The sequence below is a fragment of the Limanda limanda genome, chromosome 4, assembly GCF_963576545.1.
Source record: "Limanda limanda chromosome 4, fLimLim1.1, whole genome shotgun sequence".
Classification (NCBI taxonomy): Eukaryota; Metazoa; Chordata; class Actinopteri; order Pleuronectiformes; family Pleuronectidae; genus Limanda; species Limanda limanda.
Window position 1 is genome coordinate 6,842,675 of NC_083639.1, and position 25,758 is coordinate 6,868,432.

Consider the following 25,758-nt stretch of genomic DNA (forward strand, 5'->3'; position numbering starts at 1 on the left):
CAGCCATCACAGTCACAGCTGGTTCTGTTGGTGCCCAATATTTCAATACCTTAGGTCTTAATGGAAAACTCTACACCTTTTTTCTTTAGAGGGAATTTTGTTGCCTCCTACAGCCTCAGCACTAAGACTTGCTGCCGTATCCTCTCTTAACACACTAAACTATGTAGAATGGTCCCCAAGCTGCTACATCTTAGAAACTCACATTTGGGTGCCTAGTACCTAATAAAGAAACACAGCACTTTGTCAATAAATGTACAGTGTAAGCCTTTTAACAACACAACAAGTATTGTTCTAAAGGCACAAACACTAGTGTGACCAGTACTGACACGGTACCAGGACAAGTTTCAACCACAAACTGAGTTTTAAATATTATTGTTAGAAAAGAAAGAAAACAGCTGCTTTAGTGACAATATTAAATGAAACAATAAATGTGTTATTCAAAGTTTGTGCAAAACAGAAGTAGACTACAAAATAATGTGATAACGTTTCCCTTTGTTCTTCTTCTTTTTTTTTTTTTTTTACAAAAAAAAGATAACACTCCGAGTCATTTTTTGAATTTCCTGTTTTGTGTAGCGGTGGATACGGTTGTTGTTGTTGTTGTTGTTTGCTGTAGTTTTCGGTTGTCAGACTTGTTGTCGAGACGTCAGGCAGCACGGTCGCTCGGTCGCTCGGTCGGGGATTCACTTAGAAATGCGTCTCCTTCTCTGAGATGGTGGATACTTTCCCATCAACCTTGAGTTTTGCGTCGTTGGCAGCGTAGGGACTGAGGGCGTTGAGTTTCCCTCTCATTTTCAGATCTTTGCTGGGAGTCGTCAATTTCTTTATTCTCTGCAGAGAGAGAAAGAGAAAACAGGTTCACTCTTACTATCACACCACAATGAATTACTTCTAGTAGCAGCATTGAGCAAAAACATCTTATGCATAAAACGAAAATGTGTCTTTGCCAGCAAATATTTTCTTGAATTAATTCTGAATCTATCCATCTATCTATCTATCTATCTATCTATCTATCTATCTATATATCTATCTATCTATCTATCTATCTATCTATCTATCTATCTATCTATCTATCTATCTATCTATCTATCTATCTATCTATCTATCTATCTATCTATCTATCTATCTATCTATCTATCTATCTATCTATCTATCTATCTATCTATCTATCTATCTATCTATCTATCTATCTATCTATCTATCTATCTATCTATCTATCTATCTATCTATCTATCTATCTATCTATCTATCTATCTATCTATCTATCTATCTATCTATCTATCTATCTATCTATCTATCTATCTATCTATCTATCTATCTATCTATCTATCTATCTATCTATCTATCTATCTATCTATCTATCTATCTATCTATCTATCTATCTATCTATCTATCTATCTATCTATCTATCTATCTATCTAAACATTTATCTAGTGACAGTCCACTGATTAAAATCAAAGGTTACCTGAAGGCAGACTAGAGATATCATGTTCAAGAGGCCAAAAACATGCTTTGTGAAGCCACCATGGCCTTGACCTTTAACCCCCACAATCTATTCAGTTAATATGAGATTCATAAGTGAACATCATCTCAAAACAATGGTACCAGATTTGAATAAATTCCTCCAAGGCCTTCTTGAAATATGGTGTTCACAAGATTAATGGACGGATGGATGGACAACCCCAGCACATGCCCCTTTCCAAAAAAAGCAGGCAAATAATACTGGTATAAGAGACATAGAGATTAAAATAAATGTAGGTGATCCACTGGAATTTAATCTAGGCACCAAAATTTCTACAGTACCCTAGTCTATGTCCGTGTGCCATATGGACTCCATTCAAGATATGACCAAAACGTCACTGATATCGTTCCTCTGTTTTTCCTCACGCCTCAGGTCGATCAAAGGCTGGAGGCCACGACCAATCATCTCATATCAGGAGCCTGCAATTTGTATATTTGATCCGCCCCTCAAGCAATAACAGGAGATCATCCAACTGTGTCATAATCCCTCTGATAAAAGTCTGTTGGGAGAGATACAGCAGCTGCTTCCTTCAGGCTCATTCAGCACAAGGTGGGAAAGTGATTTGCCCAAAATGCAAAACAATCAATGCGAGTTTTACAATACAACACCTGATAACATTAGGGATGGAAGAGAAAGGATGTAAACACCAGTTACAGGCTTTGTGTTACAGTATTTTTGCTTGGGACGACAACCCAGCCAGAGTACGCACCAATCTGCATTACTAATGCAAAAAGAAGGTCCGATCCTGAATAGCAAGTTCTTCCCCAACAAGCCTCAAACCATGTCAAGACCATGTCTGATGAATTAGGTCAGAGAAGAGGGGGGGGCTGCTGTTCCACAAAACAGGGAAGAGTTGGGGTTCTTTCAACCAAAGGCTCTTGTGACTGAAGATGGACAGGTAGTGAATTAGTGAAAGTCTGAGGAAACACAACATGCATTGGTTCTTGTGTGTAAAGACGAAAAATAGCCATTTGAATTGCCCCTGGTGGCTGGCTGCTGTATAGGTCATAAACCCTGTCTCCTCCGTGGGAGCAGAGGGGACATCAAGTACATGGCAAAGATTTGGAGATGTGTCGTCCATCTGTATAAACAGTCGATGGTTTGGAATGGGGGTATTTTTTTCTTTTGGATAAGAAGCTATAAGGCCATTGTTCCTCCAACTATATTTACTCTAGTTAGTAATAGAAGTATTACAAAAATTAGACAAATTCATTACCTCAGAGAAGGTGCCAGGAGTCTTCCAGATCATCCAGATCATCCCCAAGGGGATGCAGACCATCGAGGACATGGCCATGAACCAGCCGATACCGTAGCCCCAGTCAGGGTAGGTGTAGACGTTGTTGTACTTCAGCGGTTTGTATTTAATCAAGAAGAACAGGAAAATCGCCTGTGAAAAAACAAAAAGGACTTTCTATTCATATAGTAAGAAAGAAATGCCTCTGATAAATAAATAATAATCCCGGTGCATACTTTGAATTCAGAATCATAGTGTTGCTTTAATAAATACTGATTTGGTAAAGGTTAGTCCAAAGGCCACTTACATACACTAAAAAGCCTTCATGTCTCATTCATGTGGAAAAATCCAAAGCAGTTGTTAAATTAATACATGTGTAATGTGTAATAGTCTCCATTAAAACCAGGTATCGATCAAAGCTGATCATGTGATGTACAGGTTGTCGTAGTGTTTTTGTAAATAGAAAAACATAAATCCCAAAACTGTATGATCTTATCTTACTGGCTATATGACAACTGTTACAGGTTACAACTAAAGTGAGTTACATTACAAGATTGAAAAAGATACTTTTATTCCACCACTGAATATAATAGAAAAAACTAAGACTGTCTCTGTCCCTCTTCACCAATGTGATCATCTGCACGATGAGTTGTTTGCTGTTGATGTTGTGTTGCCGTGCACTCACAGAACAGATGCCCGGGGTCAGGATCATCCAGCACCATTTGATGAATAAGGCAGGTTTGTAGCCAATCATGTCCTCGATGTTCGTGTAGAATCTGTCACTACCTGAAACGCAAATCAGCGTCACTCAGAGTCTCTGCACGGATTGTCAGAAATAATGACGTGATTGATGCTTCTTGACAGAGGATGGTTATCCAAACAGAGCTTCTGATTGGACGGGGAGGAAATCCAGTGCCAAAATTTTAATGAAGTGTCACTTGGATTGTTTTCAAAATATTCGGCAGAACATTTGATACATGTGCAATTTAAATATTCAAAATATTTGAATATACACATTTTAAATAATATTTTAATAATTACAAAATAAAACATTTAAATATAGAAATATAAAATTAAACATTTAAATCCATGCATTAAATGTGCACACTGCAATACACAATGTTTGCTTGGGAAAAATACTGAATGACAAACTGTCACAGTGTTATAACACCATAATATAATTTTAACATCAGACAAATGAATTGTGTGCCTTGTGCAGCATTGTGAATGCTGCATGGAGACCGTTCTCCAGCAGAGGGCAGAGAAGAAATATGACAAAAAGCCTGACTCTATATTTTTGCATTTGCCTTTTTTTCCCCCACATTTGTCAGACAAATGTCTGACAGTTTCCCAGTTAATGAAACACAGACTACTGGTATTTTATCTGAAGTGACAAGAGTGAGATGTAGAAAACATCTCTGCTCTGAGATCTCTTGTTGTACTGAAACCTGAGTTCCTCCTCTTACCGTACACCCAGCCGATACATATGGACTCGAATATGGCCACGAACAGCAAACACATTCCGCTTGCAGCGTACGAGTCAAACAGCTGGAAGACGTACATTCCTCCCTGATGGACAAGACAGGCGTCAGTTTTCTGCCACAGCCACAACACGGGCATCAGACGCGGTTAGATGAGTGTGAAAATTAAGTGAATCAGGTGTGTTTCATTAAGCCTGTCAGGGACCGATCACATAAGCTTGTGTATCAATCAAATTCATAGTGTCACCCAGCTCTGATATTTCTTTTAAGTTATTTATAATGAAGATTTAATACAATAATAATAAACATCTCTGATGTTTTTTGGGGGGTTTAAACAGACAAGATAAACTGTTCTTCAAAGGTCTGCGTTGGGCTGTCTACTACAGGTTATTTAAATTTTCTTCTTGCTGACATTGAATAAGCCTGCATATGTAGGAGTGACATCTTTCTTCTCACCTTACTCACTTAAAGAGAGTGAATAATAATATTATTAATCAATACTGTCCCAAAATGTGTCATTGCTCCTTCAAATGATTCCTAGTATCAGTGGTTATGTTCTTATACCATCTACTCTCCATTCGCTACGTCAAAATAATGTATCTGCTCCTTTCTGCCTCCACCAAAGTGCCATTATATTTAATCTCTGTATCTGCGGCAACATCACTGCTCAAACCTTGCAGGTAAACAATTTAGAACATGATAAAAATGTCTCACTGACTGACTCTTTCAGCCAAGTATTGCACTACACTCCCAGAAGACCTTTTGAACTGTGTTAAATCTTACTCTGGGCTCCTTGTGACATCGTATTCATGATGGCTCTTTGCTGGCAGAAAGGAATACAGAGTCTCAAGAGCCTCGAGTGCAGGTGGGGGTGGGAGATGAGTTCAGAAGTAGTGGGGACTGAAAATGGGCACAAAGCAGCTGTATATAACAGAGATAAGTAACGGGCTTCAATATTGCATTAAATTGCTTTTTTCTTAGCCATTATGGGCCACTAGAGTACAGTATGTTTGCAGTGGGGGTGGATGAGTGCAGTGCATATGGAGAGATGAGAAGCTTTTAGCTGATGGAAGTTCGCGATAGATGTCGTTCTAGATGGATAACATGACTTAGGTTAAAATTGAAATGTCTAGTGGAGGAGATCAGAAGAAAAACTGAAACACTGAAGGCAGCAAATCACATCGTTCTAATTTATTATTAGACTCTGGTTCAATTCATGTTCAAATATTTGATTTACCAAGAATAGAGAGAATAATCTGAATGTACCTGAATGGATTTCATCTCAGACTTGTCTTTCGATGATGATGATGATGATGATGATGATGATGATGATGATGATGATGATGATGATGATGATGATGATGATGATGATGATGATGATGATGATGATGATGATGATGATGATGATGATGATGATGATGATGATGATGATGATGATGTTGTTGGTGCTGGTGATGATGATGATATGGCTACATAACAAATAAAAGCGTGATTTGAATGTTTGCTATAAACAATCTTGCTCTGGAGATATAAAGATCCTTAGTGTAAGTTTACAGTTTGAAGTACTTTACTTCTTACATTTTACCTTAAAAAGTAATTTAATTTAACTTATTAGAAAATATTAGCAACAAAAATTACCATCCTATGATTGTGTGCCTCTGCCAATCAGTTGTTTCAGTCTGAATACAGTTTATTCAAAGGTCATCAGGACCTTTGACCTTTGAGAACTGAAATCTAATGAGCAAATATTCAAGATAAAGAGAAAACAAAACCTGAAAACAATGCTGGCTTTAAAAATTCGCCATACGTTTAAACGAGTGTCGAAAATATAAAGTAACATGTTGAGTGTTTAAATTTAACTGGTCCTCCACTAGAGTACTGTTCAACACAAACATCCTTCCCATATGTGGTACCTTTATCTCTAATGATGTGACTATAGCTGAGTCTTACCTCTGTACACATGATAAGACCTATAAAGAATGAAACTATTGACATGCCGAGGATCAGCCATTCTCTGCGGTAGCCTCTCCTGAAGGTCTCGGGGTACATGTCCACCACAGCTGTCACCAAACTCTCCACACACACAAACTGCAACGAAAACAGGACTTTATTACAAAAATAATGGGAAGGAGCATAATTTCATGTCTCTGCTTTATTTGTATTTGTTTACTTGTGAAATTGTAATTTTCTGTTTGAAGCCAAATCATCTTATCAATAGTAATATTATTATGACACCAGTGAATCTCACCTGACTGTCCAGGCCCAGAAAGATGAGCATTATAAAGAAGAGACCGGCCCAAAGAGGAGACAGAGGCATCATCGTTACAGCCTTGGGGTACGCGATGAAAGCAAGACCAGGACCTGCATCACAAAAAAAACCAAAACACTCACTTTCAAGATACAAACTTTGAAAGCTTTAGCCCTAACCCTACGTTTTGTGTAAGGTGATAAAAAGACAGACTAGGGCATGTTATTTTATTTCTATCGTCAGTTAAAAAAAACCCAAAAAGAAATAAACTAGCAAACAAAATAGCAGAAACCCGAAAGTGACACAGTATCTGTTCTAAGTACTTCTGGATCCGATCAGATTGGACTGGGTCAAAAGAAAATGCTCTTGTGTAATTTATCACTTCTATCTGGTGAAGGAGCCTCGGAAACACATTATCTGAAACATTAAACACTGCCCTCACCAGACTCCAAGACAAACATTTCAAATCTCTCACTCCGTCACATTCACTAAATCATTTATGGTGACTTGAATAAATCATTCTGCGGTGGTCTAAGAGCCTAGGTGAAGAGTGTGGACTTATATAACTGGGTATGTTTTTCCATTGTAACAGATTGTGGTGGATGGAAGCACAGAGATTCAGTCTGACTACTGCTTTAGATCCAGTGTGTGGCCACATCACCGTTTTTAAGTTTATAAGTTCCTTATTTATTTCGTTATTTTTCATTCTGAAACATTACGTGATAATGTCTGCTATTATCTCACCAGACTCTGCCACAGCTTCGATGGGAACATTTTGTTCAAAGGCCATGAAGCCCAGCACAGAGAAGATGGCAAAACCTGCCAGGAAGCTGGTGCCGCTGTTCAGACAGCACAGCATGAGGCAATCCCTGGGGAGCAGGACAGAAAGAGAGAGAGATCACACTTACTGGTCCGGTGGCACTTGATCATAATACTACAGCAATGATGGAAACGCATCCCCTTTCCCCACTGCTGTTTTACTATAGACTGTGCATGGATGTAAGAGAGGTTTCCAAAGGTAAAGCCAACATGTATTGATTGTCACCTGCTGACTGGTTGCACTAAAGATTATGAATCCTTCCTCCATGTTAATGGATGGGACATGGACCAAACTAAAAAGTTCAAGTACATGTTTAATATATTTTTATCGAAGATGGTTTCTGTCATTTTAGGGAGTTCTTAAAACACTGATATTTGTCACAATTAAATTTTTCCACTAGGTTTGTTTTTATTAGTTATGTGTTGCTTTAAGCAGTGTATTCATCCCCCAATCACTACTGCACAGGCTCTGGCACAAAATGGCGGCATCGGGATGTCCGTCTTGATATTTATGGGTTAGGGTTATCCATGGGTTTTCCCTGTGTTCTTATATTATTTGTGTTTACAGGGACATGTATCTCTTTTGATGGCTTTCATTATCATCCAATCATCCATTTACATGTAGCCACAATCTTACCTGTAGCAGTTGTTGTTGTAGGCATTGTAACTTCCCAGAGCAGTGAGACAACCCAAGCAGATGGCATAGGAGAAGAAGATTTGTGTTCCTGCATCTATCCATACCTGGTGTAAAAGTCACAAAGACACATTACATACACTGATATGTGTGTGAGCATACAGGAAAGTGTATCTGTGAAGTGTTGGCACATAACGACCATCAACAAGGGCTTCATTGGTGCTCGATACACATTCTTTAAATGTCTGAACTCTATGATGAAGCTGTTTTCTTAATCCAGCGTTTCTTTGGGTTGTGGTCTGGCGACTTATGAGTCACATCAGTTTCATACTCATCAAATCATCCACTGACTCCTCACTGCTTTTAGGTTATTTTAGTTATTTTCACCCCCATAGGAGAGACTGACATTTAAGATACAAACAGAATATATACAGAAAGAAAGGGAAGTATTACAAGCAACTTATGTCCCTTCAAGGCTGAGATGTTAAGGTTAAATGTGTATGTGTGTAAACCAAGAGGTGTTCTGCTCCTGTGAAGCCTTTTAAAAACTTTTTTTGGACTTTGTCAGAACACTTGGGCTTTTTGAACATTGAATTCATGATGAGTTCCTGTTTAACTCAGTGTGGCAAAAATGTAATCCTTTTTTTGTATGTATTGTGTGACGTACACACAGTCCAGCACACAGACACAGGTTTGTTCAGCTATCCTTACACCGATTTTTCATCAACTTCAATCCATGTGGACAGTCTAACCAAAACTGCATCCATTTTTACTTTATCCAAGACCAATTTTTGCCTAACTCTTACCTTAACCTTACCAATATTCACATCTGCAAAATGTGATTTCTGAGGTCCTGGTTAAGGTAAGAGGACCTCAGAAATCACATTTTGCGCCAGTAGGACCAAGTGTTGGTCCCTGTGCGGTCTACTGGTCCTGACAAGGTCAGTGTTTATGCTGTGAAAGGTCTAAAAGAGGTACAAAAACGAGTATACAGACACGCACTTGAACAAATTAAAGTTTCAGAAACTTTTACAGCATCTGATCATTTCTCATGCTCTTAATCCAGCTTAAAGTTTAATTTCCACTTCATTATTTTGCTCCTCAGCCTATTATCATTGACAATAACATTTCTTTGTGCAATTTTTAAAAATTAATTAAACTTCAGAACGAGAATGAATAGAGGAGGCTTTCCCATTTACAAGCGATTACCACGATATGGCAAAAGGTCTAATGAAAGCCCACATTTCTTTTGTTACCCCTCGTCTACCTGATTTTCATCATCTCACTGTCTTGGTAATGAAATTATGGCTCAGCTCAACCGTTCTTTCCCCCTCTGAGAGGCACACGGTGGAGCAGCATGAATCATGGATTAACATCCTAAAAGTAGCTGCAGTCTCCCAGTGCCTAAATATTCATATTACGCTTCACTAACTTCATTCCTTTCCACTTTTAGATGGGGATTAACGATGGACAGCTTTTATATTTTTTACTTGTTTGACTGTAAGCGTTTTGTCATTTTAGTGGAATAGTGAGCAGAGAGGGAAATTGTATTTAATTTGCGATCAAATGATTTCAAAATTACATTTAAAACTTCACAAAAGGTAATGGCAATGATTTGAGATGCATCGTGTAAATCTGATGAACAGGGAAAGAAGTTTAAAGCTGCTTAAAGTGTATATACTCAAGTTGTTCTAAATACATACACTCTTACCACCACTGCGTCCTGGTTAGGGAGATCATTTTACATCAACTTATTAAATTAGATAAATATTTGGTGATAAGAACAGGTAAAGAGGCAAAATATTGATTATAATAATCTCTGGTATCCTAGTTTATAATATATTTAGGTACAATATCTAAACAGAGGAGTTTTATTCATGGGAACATGCACGATGCACGAAATGAGACAGCAGTAAAAAGTGCATTAGGAAAGTAGTTTGTAGTGCAGCACAGGATCCTAGAACCCACAGCGTAGCATGGGGTGCTAGCGAATTCAAACTTAATGCAGCATGGCTCTTTGAAAACTCTCTCACATCACCATTCAGCCACTAATCTCATTTCCCCACCGAGGAACAATTAACAAACGCACGGTCTTCGCTCCCTCCTGGGAGTAACCACGGTAACTTCTGTGACCTCACAAACACAGGACTGTTCCTGTGGAAGAACAGGCCTTTCTCTCCTAATGTTCATTAATGTTCCCTTTAGTTCGCCCTCGGCCGATAGCCGCACCGAGTGGTGAAGCCTTAAAGGCCCAGGCCCCGAGAGAATCACTTGTTGATGTTGTGCCTAATTTGGTCGGCTTGTGTTTGGTTGTGTTGAGACTGTGGCTTCAGTAAACTTTTCTACAGTGTGAAAGCTGGATAACATTTCCTTTTTTTCTTCTTTTTAAGTGCAGCATTAAGAAATTCAGCTGAGATGAATAAACCAGATTTTACTCACTACTTTATTTCCGCGACACTGATAAATGAATGATATTTAATCTACACCTGATAATCCGCAAGCTATTTTGAGTGAAACAAAAAAATGATTGGAACAAAATTGACAGCCAAATTAGTTGTGGTGTCAAAGTTTAACTCAAATTAGCATTACACTCAAATGTCCAAGTGACTTATTAGCAAAAATATTAGAAAAAACACATGTTTGCTTCCACAGCAAGTGAATTGTTCATCTCCTATAAAATGATACAGAACGGTGTATTTTGGAACAAGTTCAAACATAACCAGTTATCTTAGTTGAATATTACATGAGATTGCTGCAACATCATTTTATGTTCTAAGTCCATTTGAAGTATTTGTTTCCTCTGAGCAGGATGTTTATGAAAATCATCAGTTGATGAAATAAACTCAAATCTTATAAATTCCTTGGAGGCACTATTTTTTGGTTTTATCTGACAGGAATAGAATTGGTGGCTGAAACCAATCCCAGCTGACAATCTGTGTGTGGTGACCTCCAGCTCTCTCCTGTAACTCTGACAAACACATCTGTCTTTGAAGAAGCTGCAACATGTTTCGCTATGTTCAGTAACTAGGATTTTTCTTGCAAAACTGTGAGATAGAAACTGTGAGAGCTATCAAAATGATAACGTTTTGGGCTGTAAAACCACACTGTAAAGCTCCATAGAGTACAGGGGAAGTGCAAAGTCATGATTTACCATGCAGCCAACTGTTTGAAATCACATTTGTCATGACCAGCTTTATGTGGTGATAATGTCCGTGTTACGTTTAGAGATGTGTCCAAAGCTCTACTGTCCATTATTCCTTTTTGCAGGTTTGGAGAAAAGAGGCATGAAGCATGGAAAGACAGCAGTGATGGTCAGGGAGTGGAAATGTGTAAAGAGAAAGAGAAAATTGACCAGAGAGAGAAAAGTATAGGAGGAAGAGAAGAGGGAAGGCATGATGAAGTTTAGGGTTGTGAAAAGAGGGGGTGACACAGACACACACTCACACACACACACACACACACACACACACACACACATACACACAGACACACACACACACACACACAGCCTGCTAGACGGAACAGAGCCCTGATTGTCCGTGAGGAAGCTGATTTAACACTGGTGTCAGAAGTAATGTCTTCCTCTGCTAAACAGCAGCACTTCTTTATCACCCTCCTTCACTCGCTCTGTGCCTCAGATTGTTTGTGTCTTTTTTTGGCACTCCCCCTTTTTTTTTTTTCACTTCTTCACCATCCATCTTTATCATAGTTTCTCTTTTTCTTAGTTTACTAAAATCACTAATGCAAGAGTTTACCCACTTAATGCGTGACTTTACACCTTGTTACCTGCTTAACCCTACTTGCGTTTCCTGTATTTTATTGAATTGTCTATTTTTGTATTTATTTAGCTAAAAATAAAAAGTCAAAAGTTCACGTTTATGTTTTTAACACCTTTCTCAGCACAAGGAGCTGCTTGGCTAAACAAGTTGTGTGGAACACTCATGCTCATCTACCTGTACCGTTACAGTCAATTATCAGACCGGATAAGAGTCTGAACAGGAGGTGATGTGTCAAATGTGCAAGTTGGAGGAGAGCTTATGATTTTGTGAACGCACAATTCGTATACGAATGAGCACAATACTGACACTGGCATCACACTACAGTTGTGTGTCAAGTGAGTGCATTGGTGTTTGGTTCCTAACTCAGGTGTTAAAGCTTTTCACTGTGGGCGAACATGTAATATTTTTTAATTTTTTTATATACATGCAAGGTTGTAAAAATGACGAGTTGTACTGTAAAGAAACAACGGTTATGATCACCAGACTACATTATATCTATCCATACATCTAATTATCTATACAATCTATCTATCTTTCTATCTATCTATCAATCTATCAATCTATCTATCTATCTATCTATCTATCTATCTATCTATCTATCTATCTATCTATCTATCTATCTATCTATCTATCTATCTATCTATCTATCTATCTATCTATCTATCTATCTATCTATCTATCTATCTATCTATCTATCTATCTATCTATCTATCTATCTATCTATCTATCTATCTATCTATCTATCTATCTATCTATCTATCTATCTATCTATCTATCTATCTATCTATCTATCTATCTATCTATCTATCTATCTATCTATCTATCTATCTATCTATCTATCTATCTATCTATCTATCTATCTATCTATCTATCTATCTATCTATCTATCTATCTATCTATCTATCTATCTATCTATCTATCGATCGATCGATCGATCTAGTATCTAAACATCAATCCGCTCCCATCTCTTCTCTCCCTCTCCCTCAAACTCTTCATCTATTTCAAGTCACGTTGTCATGACACCCAATCCAGTGACATTTTCTAGTGCACTGTTGCCTAGCGACCCCGAGCTGTCTGCCTTTTTCCAAAGGAGGTCAAGGAGTCTGCTCCGTCTCTATGACTTTTATGTTAATGCACCACCTCTATTAACCTTAAATCTTGAGATCTCCACCCATCCAGGTTGTAAGAGCTCTGTCTTTGTTTCTTATCTCATCACCTACAGGAAGTGTTTGCCTGTTAGGATATATCACGGTTCCATATTAAAAGTAGAATCAGTATCAGAAGGAATGAAGCCGATGGTAAACAATGTAAAGAGCTGCTTTATACATCTTTACATATTTCTTTCTACATGAGATGATAATACAGAAAGTGGTTTTGTGTATATCCTGGACACTAAACTGTTTTTGGGACAAAATGGTTCACACATTGTGAGAGGGGGAGGGGAGGGGAGGGGAAAAGGCCTGATTCCTTATTTCATCGCAGTAACAGCAACACCACCTGTCTCCCTGGCAGCTTCTCAGCTCCACACAGGTGGGTGTGAGGCAGGGGCTTCTATGCATTTCCCCAAAACACCCTGTCAGTATCACCAGGCATCGGGGTCTGGACTTGCATTTCCAAAGCCAACCTGCCACCATTAGCAAGAAAAGTAATATCGCCCACAGTGAAGAGCTGTTTTTAAAGACATGATGTATGGAATCTACAGGCAAGGACCTTATTCCCTCCTGCAACACTGACACTTGCAATTACCGATAAGCATCAGAGCTTACTGGTGTGTGTGTGTGATGTGTGTGCATGTTGTGTGTGAATATATCAAATGTCAAATGCAGGGTTTTGGTGACACATGCACATTTCACTCTGAATGCAAAGACGTATCTACACTGCACTCGGTGACACAGTGCATGTCCTCTGTAATCCTGACTGTCTTTCTGGTCATAAATGATGACATCCTAACACATAAATAAAGAGAATAAATGTAAAACTGCCCGCAGGTGGCCCCAGTATCAAAACAGCTATGACGAACACTTCCCTTACCCTTCGGTGGCATTATGTATATGTTGTCACTTAATTTTGAAGGATTATCACTTCTGCAGCAGCGGAAGACAAACACCGTTCTTTGAGACCTACCTGAGGGTCCGAGAGACGTGACATGTCTGGGTAGAGGTAGAACTTGATGCCTTCCCATGCTCCTGGCAGCGTTACTCCTCTGATCAACAGGACCAACAACATGACGTAAGGGAAGGTAGCTGTCACGTATACAACCTGTAGACACACAATATGCACAGGTCTGTGTACAGATTATAGAAAAACACAGTTGACGATTAGTAACTGTCAGAACTTTTTAGAGCTTAAAGATCCTATGTTGTAAAAAGTAAGATTTCTGTGACTTTCTATGTTTTGAAATGTAATGTAATGTTATGTAATATTTGGGACCTTTAATTAATATTGGGTTCTAACCAACGCATCCAATCACTTCACATCATCATGACGACATTGGATTGACAGAATTTATATAATCGGAGGAAAAAGGTTGCAGGAAAATAACTGCTCAGGATTAGGGTTTTGAGTTGTTGCCTTGTTGTGACCATGTTTATACCCACTTGTTAGAGGACTTAAATTAAAATGGTGACACTATTCAATATCTAATTATGTAAGGATAAGGGTCAAAAGTGAAAAATATAATTGTACCAAGATCCAATTGAACTACAGTTACAGGAACATAGTATAACAGGGATTTCAGTGATGGCTGTTAATAGATACAGTCGTATATACTGTTGGTTTTACCACATTATCAATTTCAGGACATAAAAGGATGTTATGGGCTGCTGGGATCCTGAGTTGTCATATTCACTTTTAAAATGGGGAATTGCTGCGTTGTGTTTTAAATCCAGCATTTAAATGTGTTTATGTGTCCTATGGCTAATAACAAACCTGGGATCAGATATAACAATACCAATGTAAAGACATATATATATATATATTTAGTAATGTGTCATGTATAGCACGGTAGCACTGCCGTCAACTCAACACCACACATACAGCCGCTTCTTTACAGTGGCTAGCGCTTGCTAACCAGCAAACCAACGCTCGCTTTTTTTATTGAGCTATTCAGGAGCTGCAAAATTGTGCTCGACATCTCAAGACTCTTAGAAACCCCTTGAAGAAAAATCCTGGCCTCTTGGAAGGCAGAGGCGGGCAACATACATCCCCCCGGCTCGCTGGCATCCAGTCAAAGTCCAATTGAGGACAGAACAGGACAGAACAGAGCCGGGCCAGGGGACTGAAAAGAAAAGAGGACTCCTCTGGCCCCGTCTCTTAAACAGGAGAAGCCCAGAGGAGTGATGCTGGCAGTGTGGGAAAATGTGCTTCTCTTTGAAGCATGCACAGGAGTGCACGAGTAAACGCACACACACACTCACACAAACCTTCATTCACAAAATAAAAGATGGGTGTGTAGATACTACAGATAAGATTAACCCTTCCCACACATCGGCCTGAACACACACTAATGCACGCAGGCACACACCACTGGTCACACTACTGTACAACTTCAGCCTGTGGTTTTATGAATGGAAGCTTTGCAGCTCTGAGCTTCTTAACTAAACTCCTGTGTGTGGACAAAAAAGTTTGAGTGCCACATGAACAAGACCCATTGCTTTAAATATCATGACCTATAGAACCTGAGTCTCTAAACTCCGTTAATCCCAGTGTGGCCTACAGGGGAACTGTGGGAAAACTTGTCTCCTGCCCAACAGATCCCTCCATTAATTTGTCAAATGAAACGATTACACATGCTAAACCTCCTCTCCCTCTTTCTCCCCGCCTACTCCTGGGATATAAAGAACAATATTCAATCTCTCCATGAACGTTCAGATTCTTGACATGCTCCCTCCAGCTCACCACGGGCAAACATTTAAAGCCACCACAAATTTACTGGTCAAACTCGCCCCTGCCTCGCCGTAAATCTAACAGGAGGGCTTAAATGTGAGAATGGCCGGCAAACAACAAAAGCAAACAGCTCAGCCGAGTCGGAACTGAATGGGGTCTGGGTTCTGAGGAGAAGAAAAGCACCTCTCTCTCTCTCTCTCTCGCTCTCGCGCTCTCTCTCTGCGCTGTGGTTAATTTCTCATAGTGGGAGAGAGAGATAGAGAGAGATAGAGAGAGATAGAGAGAGAGAGAGAGGCAGAGGCAGCAGAGGCAGAGGCTGAGGATACACTTTGCATGCTCCTCATGAACACTCTCCTTTCCCCCCCTGAATACAGGAATCAATCTTGGACCAGCTGCTAAAGCCCGGCCATGAAGAAGCATTCTCCCTCTCTTACTTCACAGCCACACAAAAGACACTTCAGGGAGATATAGGCATCGCTGCCTGCTTTTTTTTACCCCTGTCATGTGCAAACCCATTAATTTTTCTTCCTCACACACTTCTCCTCTCTTTACCCTCTTTCTTCCCCCTTTTTCTCACTCTACCTCTGTAACTGCTCATTGAATCTGAGGGAGTTTCTCAGGTGCAGACTTCATATCTAAAGGCTGCAAGAGGAGTCTCGAGGGGAGAACCTTAAAATGGAGAAAAGGTAGAAGTGGGTGGTGCAGACTTGCAGGAGGGTGCAGGTGAGGAAGTTTTTTTGAGGATAAGGTGTAAAAAAGCTGTGTCTTGTGGCTGCTTCAGTTTGTAAAGTTGCTCCAGTGAAAGAAAAACTGGCGGCAGCACCAAATAAACATGCACACCCATTCAAAATGACACGAATTCAAGTACAGATTCCTCCATCGTGAGTTGGTTTGTGTGGTTACAGCACAGTCCATCATGTGAAATCATCATACAATACAAACAGGAGGCTCTCACTTTACGCTGCAACCACAGACACACACACAAACACACACACACACACTAGTAAGCATGCATTACTCTGGCTTACCTTGCCAGTTGACTTGGGTCCCTTCCAGATGCAGAAGTAGCAGATGAACCAGGCCAGGGCCAGACACATCACCAGCTCCCAACGCACCCCCCCCATGTGCTCGATACCATCTGATATCTTCAGCACTCTGCGTCTGTTTGGGCGCAGAAACACACAGATGATTACTAACTTACAGATTGGTTTGAGGGAATTTTGTTCATGTGACATTGACGGTACTTTCTGAGAAAGCTGAGGCTGCACCGCTTTATGCAATCTGCACAGTTTTAGATCTATGAGTGTAAATAAGTTACAGCACAGAGGGAAGATGATGCAAAATAAACATTTGCTTGCTGTTGCACAGCATAAATAGTGATGTTATATCTGCTGCTGTTCCGCCATGTTCCCTCTGAATATTGGTGAATGCATCCCCCACCACCCCCACTCAATATATCTACTCTTCAGCTTTAAAACCATACTGAAACAAACTATACTGTAAATACAGATAGTTCCTTTTGACTACTTACAAATATAATGTGCAATGAAGGCTACAAACTCGACAACAGGTGAGCTTACACTTTTCTAAGATCCTGACCGAACAATTCATCCACTTTCTGTCAGGGACTAAAATATTACCATGGCATGGTGAAGATTCAGTTTTCACCTTTCATTTAGTAACGTATGCTGGGAGACAAAAATGGGAACAAGAAGGTAAGAAGAAGTCTGCTCCACTGTGATGACCATGAAGAGAAAAGATCCACCACCGTCAAACTCATCAGCCATGACAGTAAGATGGTTTAACAGAACTCCTCAATTATTATCTTTTCTCCTGCATCTGCTAGTTTGACAATAATCATCCTCATGCAGCTGTCAGACATTCTGGTGGCCCCCAGATGTGCAACCTCATCATGGTAAACAAATGTAAACCAGCTGAGAAAAGCACGCCCTTAGCAAAGTAATTTTCTCTATTGGGAAAGACGCTTTTTTTTCTATCTTTAAGTTGCTGACATTGTGGATAGTTAGGCTCATGCTAATCATAAGAAAAATCCATGGGAGTGTTCAGGCCGACAGGATCTGATAGCAAGAGCAATTGTTTACATAGAGCAATAGTTACAGAGCAAAACGTTAAAGCCCAAATGGATCTTAGTTTCAATGTTTGGGCGCGTTGATATTCACAGAATGGTGGCGGATCAACGGTTAATTTCCTGTTTGCTGAAGCACAGCCAGGCCACAGCATTGATGGAGGATGAGAAGCGAGAGTCGGAGCCACCGAGTTACAAGGTGCTGCCAAATCTGTGCCACGGAGTTCACCCCCACAGCTCCTGACCAGCCATTGATCGTCATGACATGTTCTTGGTGGCCGGCCACAGGCTGCGTCCAACTACCGCCCCACACTCACCACCACCACCCCCCCCGTCCAAGGTCCCTTCCTGGTCAGATGAGGGGGCAAGATGTGAACACTAATGTGTGTAAATATACGCAATCTGTTGTGTGTGACTTGCTGACATATTGTTAAGTATATGTGCAAGTTTTCAGGGTGAAATCTTCGTTATCTACCTGGTCACATAAATATTCAAAAACAAATCAAATAACTTGTTAAGCCACTTTTACCAAAGAATCATCAAATTTTTTGTATTAATAGTAATAGTAAGTAATTTTTTAAGTATTTGTAATGTTTTCAAATGTAAAAATACAGGTGCAAATACAGGATATCTTTCTTAGTCAGGTTATTAATCTCGGGCTTTGGACGTATTCACCGATGCAGCTGTGATGTAATTTCACAGATGTGCAAAAGACGTGTAAACTATTTTGTGATGCTTTTCATCACACACACACAGCAGTTAGTATCTATACTCCCTGTTCAGACTCAGCTGGTGAAATAGAAAAGTAAAGATGAGAAAAAATATTAAAATCTATACAGAAGGCTGAATGCCGCTTGTTTAACACATAGCTCTGCTGTCTGTGCTGTTTTCTGCATGTACAGTACAAACACAAGTGTGTCCTGGCACAGACTGAACAAGGCTCAGCTAGTTTCTGTTTGGGCCAACAACATGTTGGTCAGGCATGTTTGTCTCTTTTTATGTTGATGTTGCCCACTTTTAAATCACTGTTAGATCAATTCTGAAGAAATGCCACAACAAATACGATCATTTCAATTAAACCGTCACGATACAAATGTGTCGTTTGATAAGATTCCCCAGTGGGATGAAGATGAGGTTTGAGACGGAGCAGTGTAAACACAGCCGCTGGCAGTGAGACAAGAAGTGTGGTCAGCATTACACACTGACAAGGCCTGATCGGCTGCCACACACATGGCTCTAGCTGGGAGACAGCTGGCCTCACAGGGCCTGCTGCCACACAAATATGAAAAGGGCTGACTAATTAATGGGGGGGAAGGTCAGAGAATGGGCGGGGTCTGTGAAACAGTGTGGAGCCGTCGTCAGCTCAGCTTTTCAATGATGTGTTAAATTAGTTTTTTTAAACAGGAGTTGACATGACAGGTGACTTAGCAAACAGAGCGGATGAAAGTGAATTTGGAATAAAAAATAGAGATGAAAAATGTACTCACTCCCAGAACTCAATGACTGGAGAAGTTGCATTGATGTTTGTGATGTTTGTGGAATTGCCTCCATAATCGTCAACACAGGTCTCTATGGAAACACGACAGCATGGTATTATTTAGGCAGGTTAACACTCAGACATGATACATCAAGATCTGACTGCATTTCTGTGTTGTCACTTTCCTTTTCTCATGAAGCGAAGAGGGTGAACATGGGGATTTGTGGTTGTATGAAGATGTTCCTGTCTTATCCTATATTCCCTCACCTGTGTTCCAATAGTGTCCACAATTAGCCCAGGGCAGCTCGGTGGTGAAGCAGTTGAAGAAGTAGAAGATGGCCCAGGCTAGGATCACTATGTAGTACGCGTTTAGATAAGCTACAATCACCTGCGTCGCATAACCGATACCTGAAAACACAAAAAGTGACAGATAAAAAGGTGAACGGATTTAACTCCACCTCGCTATGTGAAGTGCCTTGAGATAATGTGTGTTATGATTTGGCACAATGCAAATTAAATGTCAGTAAAAAACCTGTGGATAAAAACTGGTAAAACCCAACAAATGATAGAATAATATTTACTTTGCGAGAAGTGAGATCATCAGGACGACTTCTTTCTACTTGTCTCTTTAATCCTGAGTGTGAATAATATGATGTATTGTCTGCTCTTACCCTCAAACAGGGGGCAGACTTTCCTCCAGCAGGTGATGCCTCCCTCACTGGTGAACTGACCCAGGGCCGTCTCCAGGAAAAACACGGGGATACCGCAGCACACAAAGAAGATGACATACGGGACGAAGAACGCACCTTTGTGCACACAAAAGAAAATAAATACACAACATGAATACCACTTTATTCATCCATCCATCCATTATCTATATTGGTCATCCTTTGAGGCTTGCAGCGGGGGGGCTGCAGCCAAACCCAGGTGACATCGGGCGAGACGAGCGGTGAATCGTTACTAGATCTGCAAGTCCGAGGGCACAAAAGTTCAAAATATGATTTCACCTAAAAAGAAAAACTCACTTCTTCAGACATAAATTCCTGCAGGGATGAATTCAGATGAACGGATGCCACACACACAAACACACACACACACACACACAAACACACACACACTCACACACACACACAGCAGGATGACCTTTTCGGAACCTGAGCTGGATCCATACGCTGCATGCAGTCTAATGAGGGAACCCACCTCTTCTATTCACTACATGATTGTGCATAATGGATAAAATAATAAAGGAGATTTTATTATGAAACTTCTGTTCACAGCTCGATTTTATACATGGAAAACAAACACAAAAGGAAAAGTCCTTACTTTGAAAAGTGCTGTGTAGACATTTTAACCATCACAGCATTTTATTCATTTATCTTATCACAGATAAGTCCCTTTTTACAGGTACCATTGTTATTTCCTCCTTCCAGCAAGGAAGCTTGTCTAATGTCCTTCTCTTCATTATAATTATTATTCTCTTGTAATGTAAGGAAAACATCTCTACCTCCTCCATTCTTGTAGCAAAGGTAAGGGAACCTCCACACATTGCCCAGCCCGATGATCTCTCCGGCCACCGACAGGAAAAACTCGATCTTGTTGTTCCATTGGCCCCTCTCATTGTACTCCGTCTTGTCGAGGCTGGAGCTGGACCCTTCCGGATCTCTGCCATCCTCTGGTTTACCGTTTACAACCGGCCCACTTTTCTCAGCTGTCATGACTCTCCAGCAGCCCGCTGAGAAACAAAATAAGGTAATACAACACAAATACAAGTTGTTGTTTTGTTCTAAAGTTGACCGCCCTACTAGGACTTGAGACTTTCTTCACAAAGTGAGTGTCCTGGGACTGAATGAGAAGAGGAGTGTCCCATTAGTGCGACACCACATCCATAATAATCCACTTTTCTTCAAATCAAACAGTTAAGACAGTCTAGTTAATTTTCACTGACTATCTGCATGTGTCTTTAATCAGCCCGAAGCAATGTGAAATCAATTTTAATACCCCATTCACTTTGCATTCAGGAATAGAATAGATTAGAAATGTGTACATTATGTTTTACTTCCAAAACAGATTAGACTCCAACTGAGCCAACTTCTATTCAATGTGAACTTCAACAACTACAACATCAAGAATAAAAAAACTTTTACAGTGTATGCTAATTACGAATCAATCAACCCAATCACATTAGCCTGCTTACAGCATCTGAGCCTGCAGCCCAATAAGAAGTTAGAATAACACGCAACAAGAAAATGATACAATATTGTGACTAAGTATGAAAGATGTATGATCGTATTAATATGAAATCCAAGACATTTAACCTGAGAGGTAACTCACCAGTCTCCTACGGAACAGTGGCAAAACTCCTTTTGGCTTCGCGACGCTGCGCTCTGACAATCGTCTTTACAAACACTCAGGATGGTTAAGCCTGTACAGGGGGAGGAGAGAAAGAGGGAGAGAGGGGTCAGCAGAGGGGAAGGAGAACAATCTGCATACACGCAGGGTTTGAAGTGGTTTCGGTTGAGTTTTTCCGTCTGAATAAAGGAAGACCCCAGACGTGGCACAGGAGACGGGAGAAGGATCTTGCACCAGGCGCTGGAGAACCTGTGACTGCGACTCAACTCTCCAGGCGAGCCACTCTCATGCGCCTCCAGTTGGATAAAAGCCATGTGGTGGTAACATGCAGCTCCCACTCTGCAGCCAGAGAGCACAGACAGCAGGCTGATGAGAGGAGAATGGGTTTTACCTTTTAGCCAAAAACGCAAGTTTAAGCATCTAAAAACATACATTTCCAACACTTCAATTAAAAGGATGAAGTCTCCTGGTATTCACATGATAACTAGTAATATATATATATGACTCCACAAGTGGGATGTGGAAAGAACTGGTTGATAGGTCAGGTTGTCGTGAATTGGAATTTCGGAAGTTAGTACCTGTCTGGATGTATTTTAAACCATATCTCAACAGTTGTTTGTCATTCTTTCTTGGGCGGCATATACATAATAACTCCATGAATGTATAGTCCTAGCATGTATTTAGCATGCAACCAGTCTGACTAAAAAAAGCATATAAACATCTTGTAAGCGTCAAAGCTAACCATTAGCCGACCAAGACTTTACATGAATAGGTAAATGCATGTTTGATTTTACTTTTAAAGCCTGTTTCATACTTTTGTCACAGGTCAACGCAGACCCAAGACTATAACAATCTGCAATTACACTGCCAAACACTAGTGGGCGGTGGAGTTTCTATGCCTCCGTGTATGTACTTTAAACAATGGCGACCGCAACTCGAATGTTAATTGTTGAATGTTGAAGATTGAGCTCTTTAATGACTGTAATGCAGAGGGAAGATGTTTGTGGAGAGGATGTGTACGATAGTTGAGGTGATTCAGGCTGGAGGGGGGGTGAGTTTTTTGCACTCGTTCAGCCACTGAGAGACACGAACACAACATGTGACCATGTAGCTGTGCTGTGACTCTGCTGTAACTGTTTATTCAATGCAGAAGTTGGCCCTGAAGATTCACCTTGATAAGGATCATACAGATGTAAACCTGATCATAAAATGAAATGATCAAACCAAAATCAAGCCAAACTAATCGATACACATGTCTAGTATATGTAATCGCTATTCATTTATAAAAAAATTTATTTGTATTCAGATAATTGCGGTACAATGATTATTACATCGTTTGGCCACCAGTGGGAAGTGACAAGATTATTTTCTAACTTTAAATGTCTCAATAACATCATATTTTTCTCATTATATTATAACAACCAAATCTAACATATCTGTAGATACTGCTATTGTGATTTGGTGTTAAAAATACAATCAAAAAAATATTGGATATACAGATGTAATCGACATAAACAACAGATTTTGTAAAATATACTCATGTGGAACTTTCACTTTGTCACTGTCAAAAATGTGCTCTAGTCTGAATGAGCATTGAAATAACAACACAAAGTAAATTCGGATAATTTGTGTATACAACAGCAGGCTAAACACTTTCTTTCACCTCAGGTGCTTGTTGGTTCAAGAATTGTGGGAAGTCAAGTCCTGATCCTCAGTGGGAGTGACCCAGTCTGATGTATCAATTGATGTCAACGGTTCCCCCAGTAGCTCCTGGGGCTTTGCTCCCAGCATAACAACTCCCAGCTCTTTGTCCTGTCCAGAAGTCACTGTGCACCCGAGCACACAACATGAATGGATTTCCTCATTTCTAATCACTGGATTGTTCTCGTCAGCAGCTAATGATGAATGATCTACTGTCATAAAGTCTTAAAAACACATGCTGTTTTAAAAACAACTGTTTCCTTAAGGTATTCAAACAGAGGAGTTTGTAGGATTTGTAAAGTTTGTTCATACACTAGTTGATTGCCTGGTTTCCAGGCGTGATAGTGTTGGTGCACAAGGAACTCGTCGGACTCTAAAAGCCTGACCTAGTCTCTAAACATCCCTTCACGCAAGGGTCACCCGTCATTAGAAGCTTAAAGGAAGTGCCCTGCATAAAAACTATGGCCACCCAAAGCGGCTGGCAAACCCTGCCTCAGCTTTTCAGGCAAAGTCAAGTATTTTATTTATGTTGTCCTGTACAACATCATCAGAGCGGGAACGCTTGATGAGAATTAAACACTGATCATCTCATGCAGACTCAGTAAGAAGCTTCAGAGGATCAGGCTCCTTGTGTATCTTTACTACTTGGATACTTGATGAGAGGTTTTTATTCCTCCTAAATATGTTGCCTGCAGCTGCAGTGAGTGTGAGTCAAGCAACACAAACAAATAACTTCTGACATTTTCTGGTGTAGTTTGAGCTCCTTTGTGTCAATGCACATGTTAGAAACCCTTTCATTCCAGCACTGATGGTGTGTGGACAAAATGGCAACAGGTCATTCTCCTCAACCATTATTCCTCCATCCCTCTGACTCCAGAACAAGCAAGATGCTTCATCGTGATTGGCCACCTCGTTCTTAAGGGAACACAAAGTTGTTGTGTCATTGGTGGTGGAAGTCAGGAGGGACAAAGTCACTTTGCCGTCCAGTAAGGACACAGGAAAAAAAATGTGTTGCTAAGAAACCTGTCATCCGTTTTTTTTTTACAGGACACTGTGAGTGAGAGAGAGAGAAAGAGAGAGAGAGAGAGAGAGAGAGAGAGAGAGAGAGAGAGAGAGAGAGAGAGAGAGAGAGAGAGAGAGAGAGAGAGACCTCCCAAACCATGTTTCAAATTTCCTCAGGCTTAAAAGAAATTACATCAAATTACTTTAACATTTAAGAATAACATCAGCTAGTTTAGTTGAGTATTATTTCCATATGATTTCAGGGATGTGAAAGAAGTGGTTTTTGACCCACAGGTTGGTCGTAGCTCTCTCACGCTAACAGCTGCTCTGTTTTTTGGTAGAAAGGAGTCTCTTGTTTCAGCTTCTTGTCCCACATTATAATTTAATGGTGAGAAGTCAGGAGGAGAGGAGGATTTCTCCTGACATTAAAATCTGCCTGTCCTTATCTGAACACTTTAGAAGCTTTCAATGTCAGGCGAGGAAGAGAAAACAGATTTGACATATTAAAATTTTCTTTAAGGTGTATCTTTGTTCTTGTTTTAGTTTCTGGTTGGATAAACGTTTGTGTTGTGTGCATGTGATGATTAAACGCATCATAAATTGGTGCTTGATGAAATATTTAAAAACACTTGTGGTTTGCAAAACCTACATACAAACAATAAACTGTCTTGAGTTTATGTTTAATCAGTAAATATTGTGTCGTAAGTAGAAATACACAACAATAGTAGGAGTTCAACTTCACTGCAAACAAAAAGACATAAGCTGGTAGTGCATGTGTTCTGTTAGAACAGGATATTATAGTTCATGCTGGTATTAGAGAGGCTCCGCTGAGCAAAGAATATACGATCTTAATCAAGAATTGATAAAATATTTAGCTGGATGACTAATTTGATCTTGGCAGAAACACAGTAGCTTGACCCGACCTGGACTCTGAAGTGTTGAAGTGTTGTGATACACTTTTGTGTTAAAACTAGATTTGATCATTTTAGCTATAAAAAATATCACAAGCATTGCCCTCATAGATGAGCCTATCTGATCTGAATGGATACGATTCAGAGCTGGGGCTGTTGCGCTCATTTGTTAAACCCATAGATAGTTAGTCATGTTGAAAACTAAAGATGGAGGTGTAGAACAAAGCAGATGGTCCCAGACAGCCTGAAGACTGAAGACTGATCAGGGAGGAGTCAGCTGAGTGAGTTGGAACTGAGACAGGAGCAGGTTGTTTCTTGACTGAACCTTTACTAAGCTTCATCCTATAGAGGAATTGGGAATGAACGGCATTCCTTTGAGAATCTGATGTGTTTAACATGTCTGGTGCTGAGCCCACTCAAAACAAGAAGCCAAATTGACAGACAAAAGACTAAGTCATAACTTTAGCCAGATCAACCGTTCAGTGCCCTGCGATAGTCATGCTTTGCCAAGTGTATAAACCCTCAACTCAATAGAGACACCGTCCCACATCTTCATATCAACAGCAATTTGTTTGAGCGATTCAACCAGCCGCCCCTAGAACATTTCAACACGGGTCACTTCACTGAGAAAGC

At 40.1% G+C, this 25,758-nt stretch overlaps 1 protein-coding gene across 1 annotated transcript; it reads right to left on the reverse strand.

The window, feature by feature from the left end:
- Window positions 1-684: 684 nt before the first annotated feature.
- Window positions 685-20,877, reverse strand: slc6a11b (solute carrier family 6 member 11b). The gene is made up of 14 exons (XM_061069735.1): window positions 20,667-20,877; window positions 19,834-19,968; window positions 19,430-19,570; window positions 19,173-19,254; window positions 16,628-16,760; window positions 13,839-13,973; window positions 7,939-8,042; window positions 7,227-7,351; window positions 6,483-6,595; window positions 6,185-6,322; window positions 4,220-4,322; window positions 3,439-3,539; window positions 2,736-2,906; window positions 685-828 (listed from the first exon to the last, which is right to left on the reverse strand). The coding sequence occupies exons 1-14, from the start codon at window positions 20,875-20,877 to the stop codon at window positions 685-687; spliced, it is 1,836 nt and encodes a 611-aa protein (XP_060925718.1).
- Window positions 20,878-25,758: the final 4,881 nt, after the last annotated feature.